The sequence below is a fragment of the Gavialis gangeticus genome, unplaced genomic scaffold (assembly GCF_001723915.1).
Source record: "Gavialis gangeticus isolate Ggan-Ray unplaced genomic scaffold, GavGan_comp1, whole genome shotgun sequence".
NCBI classification, from domain to species: domain Eukaryota; kingdom Metazoa; phylum Chordata; order Crocodylia; family Gavialidae; genus Gavialis; species Gavialis gangeticus.
Window position 1 is genome coordinate 8,069,198 of NW_017729017.1, and position 13,067 is coordinate 8,082,264.

General features: G+C 43.7%; 1 protein-coding gene across 4 annotated transcripts in view; it reads right to left on the reverse strand.

Moving 5' to 3' along the window:
• Window positions 1–13,067, reverse strand: part of ITCH (itchy E3 ubiquitin protein ligase) — a 181,076-nt gene that overhangs the window by 97,901 nt on the left and 70,108 nt on the right. For all 4 annotated transcript variants that reach the window (XM_019513092.1, XM_019513094.1, XM_019513091.1 and 1 more), the window contains exons 3-4: window positions 10,439–10,534; window positions 6,873–7,014 (exon numbers count right to left, since the gene is read on the reverse strand). In XM_019513092.1, coding sequence (XP_019368637.1) covers window positions 6,873–7,014; window positions 10,439–10,508 — 212 coding nt within the window. In that variant the 5' untranslated portion in view covers window positions 10,509–10,534. The remainder of the gene's footprint in view (window positions 1–6,872; window positions 7,015–10,438; window positions 10,535–13,067) is intronic.

The window sequence follows — 13,067 nt, forward strand, 5'->3', positions numbered from 1 at the left end:
GGGGGGGGGGGCGAAGAGTCGTGGGAGCAGCAGCAGGATGAGCCACCAGACAAGCGGTGCGCAGTGGTGGGAGCTGCCCCCCTCCCTGTGCCCCCTGGACAAGCTGCAGGTCTGTCCCACGCCTGCCCCAGCTGGGCAGTGCCTACCCTAGCCCCAGCCCCACTGCCTCCCTCACTGTGGGGGCTACTGATCTGCCCCCCCCACGCCCCTTCCCTCCCTCCTCCCCTTCCACCACACCAGACCTACCAGCTGGACACAGCTCTCAAAGCTGCCTGGCTTGTGCTCCTTGCTGCCAGTGTGCTGCACTGTGACTACGTGCACGCACGAGCATTTATCAGCCAAATTATCAGCCACTTCAGACCAATGTCCAATATGGTCAATTTTCTTTATATTGGTACTGATCTGATACCAGACTGATGTACCTATTTATACGTGTTCATTCGTGAATGAAAACTATAAGTAGAGGTGACAGCAGTTACTGTGATACTGCAGCACCCTACTGAAGGCAGCTTCAGACAGTGGCTGGACAACCAATTTGAAGAATTAGAAGATAAGAACAGATGACTAGTAAGTTGTTTTTATAAATTTCTTCCCTTAAGCATACTATATTTCTGCCTGTTAAGCAGACACAGCTCTGAGGAAGTGAGCTCTAGCTCATGAAGACAAGTTAAGGTTTTTTTAACGTGTACTTCTGAGATACAATAGCTTAGCCTCCTAGAAATGAAATTTGTGAAGGCTTCTTACTATTTGACACAATCATCTTTCTAACTCCTGTGCAATTAACATATTCTCTGAAAATCTGCAGATCATTCAGACTGAAGTTTAGGCTGGTTCTAGTCCTACTTCACAGAAGGTGCAATACTGAGGTTCTGGGAAAAGAATCAAGATAGAGGGGACCTATATGAGGGGCTAGTCGGTGAAGAAGTCCTGGATGAGTCTATGGACGATGAAGATCACCTCTGGAACCTGGAGGCGATAGCCTGCGGAACCCAATTTAGAGAGGCACAATAGATGGAACCCACATTCCAGCCCATCTGGGAGACAGAGGTTGCCAGATGGAAGCAACAAGTGGTTTGGCCAGAACTTTGCGACCAGCTGCCCTGCTGTGAGGTGAGAAAGGGGCCGTTATATCACATAAAAAGAGGATGGGGGGGGAAGAGGAGGCGGCAGCAGAAATCACAGTACCCCAATTGCACCAGCCAAATATGTTGTGGTTGGCTCACACAAACCCCATGGGTGGACACCTCGGCTGGGAGAAGACCATACCTAGGTTGACCTGTCAGTTTTTCTGGCCTCACCTTTATTGAGATGTGGAACAGTTCTGTGCTGCGTGCCCCGAGTGTCAGTAAGTCAGCCTTAAAAAATGCCCCAAGGTACCCCTACAGAGAAAGCTGATTATAGTGGAACCTTTTACCTGGGTGAAGTTGGACATCATGGGCCCCTTCCCCAAGACCAGCGGGGGACACCAGTTTATACTAGTGCTGATGGACTATGCAACCCTGAGGCCATCCCATTAGGATCGGTGACAGGCCTGAGGGAACTCCTGAAGTGGGTTTCCTGGGTTGGATTACCCTAGGAAATAGCTGCAGATCAGGGGACAAATTTTATGTCGAATGTCACAAAGGGATAGTGCCAGGTACTGAGCTTAAAACATCTGCACACATTGATATACCATCCCCAGACTAACAGACTGGTGGAGCGGTTTAACGGGACACTTAAGGCCATGTCTCAGTGGTGTACCCAGGAAGACCCACAGTGGTGGGATTTACTGATCCCCCTTCTGCTGTTTGCCATAAGAGAAGCATCCCAAGCCTCACTGGTCTATACTCCATTCATACTCATTTATGGGTATACCCCATGGGGTTTACTGGCTGTCATGCAAGAAGGGTGGGAAAGAACAGAAGGCAAAGGGGCCACTCCTTCCCAGTATGCTCTTGCTTTGAAGGACAGGCTTCAGAAAGCAAATAGAGTAACTGGAGATAATCTGAGGGAAGCACAGCAGAGGTAGAAACAGCAGTATGACAACAATGTGGGGGACAGAGAATTCCAGGTGGGACAAAGGGTGTTGATCTTATTGCCCAGCTCCACAAGTAAAATTTTGACTGGCTGGCAGGGACTCTTTGAGATAATATGCTGGGTAGCCCAGTTGACTACGAGGTGCTACACCCCAGGCCATAGGCGAGAAAAACAAATATACCATGCCAATCTGGTGAAGTTGTGGAGACAGCTGGAGGGACTCCTGGCTACTCCACTGACAGAGAAAGAGGAGTTGGGGAGGGTGCTGGAGGAGTCAACGGCAGGTCAGAAAGGGAAGAGGGAGGTCCCCATAGGAAGAAACCTTACTGCGGAGCAGCAGACGCAGTTAAGGTGGCTAGTCCAGGACTTCACAGATTTTTTAGCTAGATTCCAGGAAAAGCCAAAGGAGCAATACATCAAATTGTGACACCGGAGGGGGCTAGAGTGAGGGAGAGGTGGCAATGGATACCTTACCATCAGTATCCTTTGGTGAAAGAGGAAATAAAAAAAGATGCTAGAGCAAGGAATCATCCGGAAATCCAGAAGCCCCTGGCATAGCCCAATAGTGATGGTCCCAAAAGCAGATGGAACCTTGCAGCCATTAATTGATTTTTGCAAGCTTAACATCATCACAAACCTCATGATATTTTATTCTTGGTCTAAGCCTAAAAAATTTGTCGAGGTGTCTCTGAATCCCACTCCTATCCTCTAGCATATCTACTACTCCCCCCAGCTCAGTGTCACCTGCATACTTACTAAGGGTGCACTCCATCCCATCACCTTCCAGGTCGTTGATAAAGATATTGAACAAAACCGGCCCCAGGACTGACCCCTGGGGCATTCCACTTGATACTGGCTGCCAGCTAGACACTGAGCCATTGATTACTACCCTTTGAGCCCAACCATCCAGCCCATTTTCTATTCACCGTAACAGTCCATTCATCCACCCTATACTTCCTTAGCTAGCTTTTAAGAATGTTGTGGGAGTTCATATCAAAAGCCTTGCCGAAGTCAAGCTATATCACATCCACTGCTCGTCCCACATCCATAGCACCAGTCATTTTATCATAGAAGGCAATTAAGGTTGGTCAGGTATGACTTGCCCTTGGTGAATCTATGCTGACTGTTCTTAATCTCCTTCTCCTCCAAGTGCTTGGAAATGGATTCTTTGAGGACCTGCTCTATGATTTTTCTAGGGACTGAGGTGAGGCTGTAATTTTTTGGATCCTCCTCCTTCTCTTTCTTAAAGATGGGTATTCTATTTGCCCTTTTCCAATTGCCTGGGAACTATGAAAACTGCCATGTTTTCAAAGATAATAGCCAGTAGCTCTGCAACCACTGTTTTTAAAACGGAGAAGGAATGCTTGCAATACTATCTTCCTTCATTACTGCCGCTTGTGAAAGCATAATCAGGGAAAGGGGGGGGAAGGGGAGGCACATAAGGTGCCAGATGTAGTATCACATTGCATAAGGTTCTTTCTTTATTTCTGATGCTCTCCAACATCACTTTTGTGCTCAAGCAGGGGGGCTCGGAGGATGTCTACCTAGACGTAACTATGAAAGATCTATATAATAAGAAGGCCACACATTCAGGTAAAAAATCTTTTCTACTTAGAAAATAGCCAGTTTCTCAGACAGTCTGAAACTTGTCATTCATCTTCAGTAATACCAGAATAAGTTTTAATTGGTTAATACTGATGAACCTTAAGGGGAGCAGGAGGAGGATATGGAAAAAAACACCAAGGCTTTTCCATCATACTGTGCTCCACAGATTTGTGTACTTGAGAAAAAGCTTGTGCTTTGTATCTTAGGAGTACTTTAAGCAAATCCCCCAACCCAGACCCTTTAGAATACTGGCCCTTCTCATCCTATGAACTGTATGAGCAGTGCCATATGACTGGTATGAGGAAAGACCCAGAACATTTTGTTCCTGAGGTGGTGCCACAGCACCGTGTGCGTGTGTGCGCGCGTGCGGAAAGAGCGTCAGAAAACCCTTCTGGAGCCCTTTACAGTAACTTGGATTCAAAGAAATGACACTAAATTAGCAGGAAGTTGCAGAAGCCAGTTTCTGACTTTTCCCTTCTTAGCTTTGCACACCAAACAGCACTATATGTGGGTGAGTGTACATAAAGAGATACCTAGACTCCTTGAGAACCACAAAAATCCCACTAAAGACAAACTTTGAAAGCCTGAAGTCATTTTCTTTTCTTTCTTTCTTTAAATCTTCTCTACACCAGGAAGATGTGCCTTTTGAAGAGGCAAAAGTAAAACTGGCAGGTTTTCTGAGACAGTGCTCATTTGTTAATCAACTGATAAATATATACTCCTTCCCAGACCCTATCATGGATCTGCAGACCTCATTACAATTAAGAAAAATACTGAAACCTGTTCTTAAGAAAAATACTGAAACCTGTTCTCACATATTTAGAAATGAAAAATTCATTTTTTTATGCCCACTCATGCTTTGGCTTCTCTAGTAGAATGCTGTTAGTTGTTCCAATTTATGCCAGTTATCAAATTTGTCCATTAAAAACTGACTTCAAAACAATCTTAGAATTACTTTTATTACTCCAATCTTTTCTCTCTTACAAGTTACACTTTATTCCTAACACATGTAAACTACTTACTCTCCTCATTGTTTTACTGCTAAAACCCAAGTATTCAGCCTGACTACCTACTTTCCTGACAGACTACCTGATAGACTGCTGGAAAGCCCAGGCACCTACAGCCTGTAGTACCTCACCTGGTGGGGATCGTCTATACCATGGCACCAGTCTATCCCAGCCAGGACAAACCTGTGTACACGCTACCCATACCCCATGCACTGAAAGGCATGCTTCAAACCCACAAGTACACAGAAGAGATTGCTTGAGAGTGATGATGAACCTAGTGCATTCTCACTGGTGAACTTCTGGGTTTAGAGCATGCCTGCTAGCACAGCTGCACAGAGAATGCTCAGGCCTATCTTGAGCCAGGCCCCAATACAGACAAGCCCTTAGCAGCCTAAGATGTCCCTAAGTGTAGGCCATGGATACTTCACATAGAAAGACCCCAGGGCTTCCATACCCTTTACAGAAGAACTCTGAAATGTTGTTTTCATTCTAAGCCAGAACAAAAACAAGTTTTGAAATATAAAAATCTTTCACAAAATGGAGTAATCTTTTTCTTCTCCACTACACTGTTCACTTTAGTATACATGTCCAACGCAGTGGATTTACATAATTATTAGCCCTATTTAGCATACCATAAACAAAATCAGTATACAAGTATGGCTTGTGCATCAGTGTATGCTGGTTGATGGATCTGGGCAACAGACAAATATTTTCATATTTTAAAACCTGAGCAAGTTTTAAGGATTAAGGGAGGTATCCTGGAATCCTAATGCTTTCTTTCAATGTATGTAAAGCATAAAGGCATGGTTTTTAAGAATGCCCCTTCAAGGGTTAGACAAGGTTCTTTGGGTGAATCTGATATCTTTTATTAGACCAACTTAAATAGTTGGAGAACAATTTTTTAAGCAAACTTTTGGGTTCAAAAACTCTTCATCAGGCTGAGGAAGTTTCAGCAGTTGGTGTGTGCTCTTCCTGGATGGAATGAAAAGTAAAGAAGTCAGAGGCTGGGCTGGTCTACATACAAGACAGGCAGTCAGTGAAAATGTACACTGAGGAGTCAATGGGTGAGAGACAAGCTGGGTATGGGGGAGAGAAGAGGGATGAATAATGGAGAAGTACCTGTGAAGTCAGCTATCAGGCAGGTTATAATGTGTCATAAATCCAATGTCTATATTTAGTCCATGATTTTTAGTATCCAGGAGGTTGATGAATTAGAGTTCATAGGCTCGTCTCTGGGAAGTGTTTTTTAAGTTTCCTTTGAGGATCAGGACTGAGAGATTGGAGAGAGAGTGGTTTTCTTGTGAGAAATGTGCCCCCACAGGTAATTAGGTATTCCTGTCTTTGACATCTGACTTCCCAGGTACTGAGGGGGGGATTTAATAGCAGTCTTCAACCCCAGTTCCAGTGGTTGAAAAGAGGATGGAGCTAAACTATTCTCAGTGGTGGCAGATGGCAGAACAAGGAGCAATGTTCTCAAGTTGCAGCAAGGGAAGTTTAGGTTAGATATTAGGAAGGATTTTCTCACTAGGTAGGTAGTAAAACACTGGAACAGGCTACCCAGAGAAGTGATGGAAGCTCCATCTTTGGAGGTTTTCAAAACCTGACTAGACAAGACTTTGGTTGGGGTGATCTAACTGTGGATGGTCCTGCTCTGAGCAGGGGGTTGGACTAAGTGACCTCCTGAAGTCCCTTCCAACCTTAACTTTCTATGGTTCTATGATATCCAGAAGCGCTCTTTTGGGGACAGATCAGAGATTTCATATTTGCACTGGAGATTAGATGTGTACAAATATAAGCCATATAGAAGTGTACTTGAGTTGTAGTCTGCTATGTAATTAATTATTCCTTACAATTAACAGCTGTGCCTTCAAACTGAAGTATAGATTCTCTAGAAATCCCATGAGAAATGGGTTTAAAAATGGGCATGGGATAGCATCAATTTTATCCCTCAATTTCCTTCCTTTTGACATATTATGCAAGTATTGTCATGAATGTCAATATAAAAAAATATTCTTTCATTAACTTATCAAAAAAACCCAGCATTTTGGTAAATAAATATTCCATACTATAGTAACACCTAATTTTATATTTTATATAATTCTATGCAAATAATATAAATATTTATATTAATAAAATGCTATTGAAAATATAATTACACATCAATCCTTAAATTAATTGCCAACACAGTATATTTATTAAGCTTAATCAAATAAGCTGTAAAAGCAAAACAACCTTCAAACCTACACTGTAAGATGCTGTTTCCACTTCGGACTGTTTGTATTGTTGCATTTTTCTGTCTTCTTTGACTGTCCGTTTACTGAGACTTCTACATAAGGACTTGGTCCAAACCATTTATTTTTATTTTCTTTTAGTTTTGCTGAAATAACTGTTTAAACAATAAACGATAGTGAATATTCTATTCTATTCAGTAAGTTTCTGTTAAAAATGGTGCTCTCTTTGAAAGCGAGTTGTAGCCCTGTAGACACAAATTTGTCAAGAATGCATACAAAGTTATTTCCCACAATATACAACAAAATAGCTAAGTGGTAATATAAACAGTTATATGTAATGTAAATCTGCACACAAATAACTTTTACCTCCGATTTGCTAGCATGACAGAACCTAGTTTGTGCATCTTGACTTGAAATCTCAAAAAACCCCCAAAACAAAACATTAACTGAAGGTACTCAATTCACAAAAAAATTAAAAAATAAAAATAAAATCTAAGAGCAGAGAAATCAGTGCCCATCATTAGTTGTGGCACCAGAGTCTCTTACTTCCATGCAATTAGGCCAGTGGTGCTCACTGTTTTGGTCCTGTGGGCTGAATGAGTGGCATGGGGCTGGTCAGTTGGCTGAATCAGGTCATGTACCACCCCTGCACAGCACCATACACCAGGTTTGGGCATCGGGGCTCCTTTTGTTCCCATGTGCCATGATTGAGCTTCCTCTATGCTGGATTCATCAGGGAAGGACCACAGTTCCCGGGGAGCCCAGCAGGATGCCAGGAGCCAGATCTGGCCCAAGGGTTGAGCACCCCTGAACTACACAGTTACAGAACAGTGGAAATTTCTCCAACATGCTTAGATGATAATTCAAAAGGGGGGCAGCAAGGAAAAGCATGAGTGCACATGCACATGATTTGAAATAAAACTAATCAATTCAATCAGTTTGCTTCAGGTTACAGTGGTCTGACCAACAATGGCTACAATCTAGGGCCTCTGCATGTAACCCTAACATTTTGAATATCTTACACGTTCTCCCATTTTAAACATAACTTCACACAAAAGAACTACATTACTTAGTTTTGAATGTTCAGCTATGACAGATTTAATTGAATCCACTTGTGATTTCTGGATATCAGAAGTATTAAAATTAAAAAAAAACATTAAAAATAGACTTAATATACTTGAGAATAGGCTCTTTTTCTTTTGGTGTAGAGCTAACAGGCATTTTCCATTCAATGCATTCTAGAGCTGAAGCCTGGTAGTGGAATGTATATATTCTTCTGTTCATTCCTGTTCAGCCCTGCCCAAGTTTTGAATAAACTTAGGACAGAGGTTGGCATCATGTGACCTGTGGGCCAGCTCACATAGCTGCAGGGCTTTGCCTACACCTGTGCCTAAGTTGGGGCTGAACAGTGGCGGTGCAGACACAGATTTCAACTGCATGGCTCTGGCAGGGACACAGGAAAGCTCCCCTGATGTTAATGTGCTGCCAAAGCCACCTGGCCCACTCTGGACTGGAGCCAGGTTGTTCCACTCATGGCTTGAAAAAGGATACTGGCCCCAAGCTAGGACATCCAAACATGTATTTGAGGTACAGACAGTCCAACTGTCTTAATTCCCAGCAACAAGCTTCACCTAAAAGATGATTCTCTGTAGTATGTTTGTTATCTGCCCTGAAATGCTAATTTGTCTATCATGTTCACTACAGCTACTAACCACTTTTAAATTACATCCCGTTCAAAAAGTATATTCACTTGAAGAATGAAGTTGATTCCTTTGAGGACTGCTGTACAAACAAAAAAGCAACAGAATTACACCTGCAAAGCTACTGCCAATCCTTGTATTACGAAGTATTCCACTAGCAGAGAAGTTAATATCACATTGCAATATTTATTCCTGCTGAGCTAAAGCACTAAGTAATGTTTAAGGCATACACAATACCAAAAGAACTGATTTGAGACTATAAGAATGCAATCCAGACACTTGGCTGATGCCACATAACATATGCAAGTCTAAAATGAAGTGTCAGGTCATAGGTGTCCTGATAGTCATGTTCAAGAAAGCAAAAGTTGACTATGAATATGAAAACATGCACAAAGCACTCAAAAAAAGTCATCGTGTATTCAAAACAGGATTTCATAAAACGCCATGGTTTACTTGCAATACACAGGGGAGGAGGGTGTTATTTTTTACTGTAACACCACTCATCACTGGAGCTCTCCTTTGCAATAAAATCACCATGAAAAAGATGCACAACTGAATTTAAAGCAGCATAAATCCAACACTTCGGAACCACTAGTATTCAGAAATCCCATTCAGTTGCAACCTAAACCTACGCTATTCTGAAGATCTTGTGCATGTAAATTTCTGTCAGTGGGCATGTTATAGAGGGGTGTCTTGAGGCTAAAAATGTTGAGAATCACTGGTCTAAAATCCTTGGTCTTTGGTTACAAACACTTGAAAGTGGGCATCTCTATGTAAAATGCTACTGCCACTCTGAGCAAAAAGAAACTAGCTGGTTAAAACCAAATTTAGCTCTAACTTGTGATCTGGGGCTATACACTTTAACCAAGAAGAATGATAGTTTGCCTTACAATTTTGGTTTGAAGCTCCAATTCTTTTTGCCAAGACTACTGAAGCAGATGCTCTTACTAATAAGACTGCATTCTGGTACTGGTGAGTTTACTTTGATAGGTGCTATTGCTTTGGTATCTAAAACCAGGTATTTTGGTCTCCTGTTTGGATGTCAACTGAGTATCCAAAGAGCTGGCATGGAACCTAACTGCCTTTCTTTTTTTTCCACCCCCTCAGAATCGAGTAAATTCTGATAACAAAAAGATTATCTTCAAAAGGAAATCCTGAACTCTCCCTGCATCATCAATATGGCACGATTGGGATCAGTTCCCTGATCCCACAAATCGTGTCTCCTGCCTTGCTTGTATGGCATGGCAGGAGGTGTGATTGCAGATTTGATCCCATCACACCCTCAAATTAATGTCTGTCAGGGGCCACATGTGGACAACTTTTACATTTTTTCCAAGGATAGAGAGAAAACATTTTCATAGTTGGTAGTTTCATAGTTGGTAAGGTTGGAAGGGACCTGAGCAGATCATCAAGTCTGACCCCCTGCCATGGGCAGGAAAGAATGCTGGGGTCAAATGACCCCGGCTAGGTGATTATCTAGCCTCCTTCTGAAGACACCCAGGGTAGGAGTGAGCACCACCTCCCTTGGAAGTTGGCTCCAGATCCTAGACACCCTGACTGTGAAGTAATGTCTCCTGATGTCCAGCCTGAATCCACTCCCAGTCAACCTACGGCCGTTATTCCTTGTTACTCCCAGTAGTGCCCGGCGGAATGGGGACTTCCATAGCCTGCAGGTCCCCCTTGGACAGTTTGCAGACAGCCACCAGATCCTCACTCAGCTTTCTCCTGTGGAGGCTGAACAGGTTCAGGTCCCGCAGCCTCCACTCATAGGGCCTGCCTTGCTGCTCCCTGATCATGCGAGTGGCCCTCCTCTGGACCCTCTTGATGCTGTCCACATCTCTCCCGAAGTGCAGCGCCCAGAACTGGACAAAATACTTACTAGTGATCTGAAGCTGTGATTTCATGGCAAAACCACTGGAAGATCCTGACCTGGAACCACTACTGGCCATAATCCAGATAGGCTAGATCTTAGAACCTGAAAAAAGATGCAATGAAAATATTTTAAGCCTCATAACAGCAGTAGCTAGAGCATCAGAACAAATAGAGAGAGCGCAGCCAATTATGCATCAAAATACAGTTATTGCACCTTGGTCTGCAAAGTTATGTTTACACATCATTCTCGACTCATAAGTACGCTGTCATCTTACGATGACACTCATTTTATGAGGCCCTCACAAAGATTACTAGTAAAATCTAAAAAAAATAAAAATAAAAATAAAAATCTTTTTGGCATGCTTTTGCTATGCAGTGAATAAAAGAAACACCACATTTATTTAATTTCCAGTGATTTTCCTCTTTTCCCTAGATGTAAAAGATATATTTCATGTGTCAGGTAGTCAGTACACAGTTTACACCAGGAATGGACAATTATTTTGGCTAGGGGGCCTCTTTCTGTAGTTTTGGTGGCTGTCAAGGGCCATACCCCTGGTCGCCATCTTGGGACCAGAAGTCCAGTGCCCTAATCCCTGACGTTTGCTAACAAAAGTCCCTCCCCCCTTTGGGAGGGAAGAGGAAGTACTCCTTTGGGGGAGGGGGGTTGTCATCTTGGAACTGGAGAAAAACCAAACTGTATATTAAAAGTCAAATAACTACTATAACATTTTAATTTTATTTCAAAAAAATATTTTTGTCCTAACCTGTGTGTGTTTGTGTTGTATACATAGAGAGAATATTGCATAATAGCTCAAAATAAAGTATTACTCTTGTATAGTGTCTGTGGGATGTGGTTGGGGGAGTGCACTGCGGGAGAGGGAGGGAGTGTGAGGGTATGGTGTGGTGTGCATGGCACCCCCAGTGAACTGCCACTGGCAGCAGCAGCAGGCAGCATGCTCTCAGTGTGATCATGAGCCACACACATGGAGCCCCTCGGCACAGCTCCAGCCAGTTCTGGCCCACCTTCATCGCACAGGGCTCCCAGTGGCTCATGTGCAGCTCCTGGGAATCACATGCTGCTGCGAGGAAGGGCAGCAAGAAGGGACGAAAGCAGGAACTCCCCACTTACTACTGCCATGCTCCCACCGCTGACAGTGCTACAGCTGCCCCCAGCTGCTGGGGGGGCACACAGCATTCAGGCATGTTCCCACCTTCCCTCCATGCTGCCAACCAGCTGCAGTTTCCCTTGCCTGCCCCCTTTTCCCTACCTACTGCCTGGAGTGCTGCAGCAGGGACACAAGGAAGAGTTGCTGGAGGTTGGGGGAGCTGAGCATCCCTGGGTGGCTGTGGCAGTGGCAACAATAGCTCTATCTGGAAGCTGGGGCAAGAGCCCTCCCATGCACAGGGGTGGGAGTGCAGCACACTATTATTGGGAGTAGGCAAAGCTCGGCCCCATGAGGAGGGCAGCAGGATCAGCCATGGGCTGAACCAGGTAGAATTGGTGGGAAGCTGCCCACAAGCCGGATGAAAATCACCTGGTGGGCCGCATCCAGCCCACCCCCTATTTACACCATTACATTTTGATTACTTGCAGACATTCAGTTTCTCCTGGGGGAGCCCCTGCTTTCCCAGGAGAAAATCACAAGTGTACAGATATTCAGGCATTTTCTCCCAGAGTAATAATGGTCACTCCAAGAGAAAAATAACCTGGGAACAACCAGGGTTAAATCACTTTCAGGAGAGTGAATGTCTGTATATACTGACAATGCAGGCTGGGTGGTTTGGGTTAGCCAAACTACCAAAATGGGCAGTTTGGATTAGCCAAATCAGGGCTGCCCTCTGTTGCCAGGCAGATGAAGCGAGTCTGCAGAGCATACCAGGATGTGTGCAAATAGTGCAGATCACATTTTGGAGGGTAGAACTAGTACCCACAATGATCTGGACTGGCTGGAGGAACAGTCAACAAAACCAATCAATCAGATTAAATTTGACAAAGTGGAAAAGACTGATAAGTCTACAGAACTTTAGAAAAGGACCTGGAACTTATAATGTACCACAAACTGAATATCAACCAACAGTGTGCTCTTGTTGCAAAAAAAAGCCTAACACATTGGGCTTTATTAACAAGAGCGTCATTTAACAAGGGAAGTGATTCTTCCACTATTTGGCAGTGGTGATGTCTCACTTTGAGAACTGCATCTAGTTTTGGGTCCCTCACCTCAAAGATAAGAATAAATTAGAATCCAGTGAAGAATATCAAAAATGAAAAGAATATCAAAAAATAATCAAAAATTTGCTTGTCCCATTTTGTCCACTCCATGATCAGGTTTAAAGAGCCCAGTTTACCCTGTCGGCAGCCAGTCTAGGAGCAGAGTCTCGAGAGACAGACAAATAGATGATCTCCTTGCTCTGACACCTCCTGCAGCCAAGCTGTTTCCAAATATACTGGCACCTGCTTTTCCTCTGAATTAAAACAGCAAAGCTGAAAGAGAGACACTGATATGTGAATAGTTCAGTGTCTACATATACACTACCCAGGCTTTTTACACCCTGAAAAGCAGGGCTGGATTAATGCACAGGCAAACTAGGCACATGCCTAGGGCCCTAAGCCACCCTCCCATCCACCAGCCTCGCCA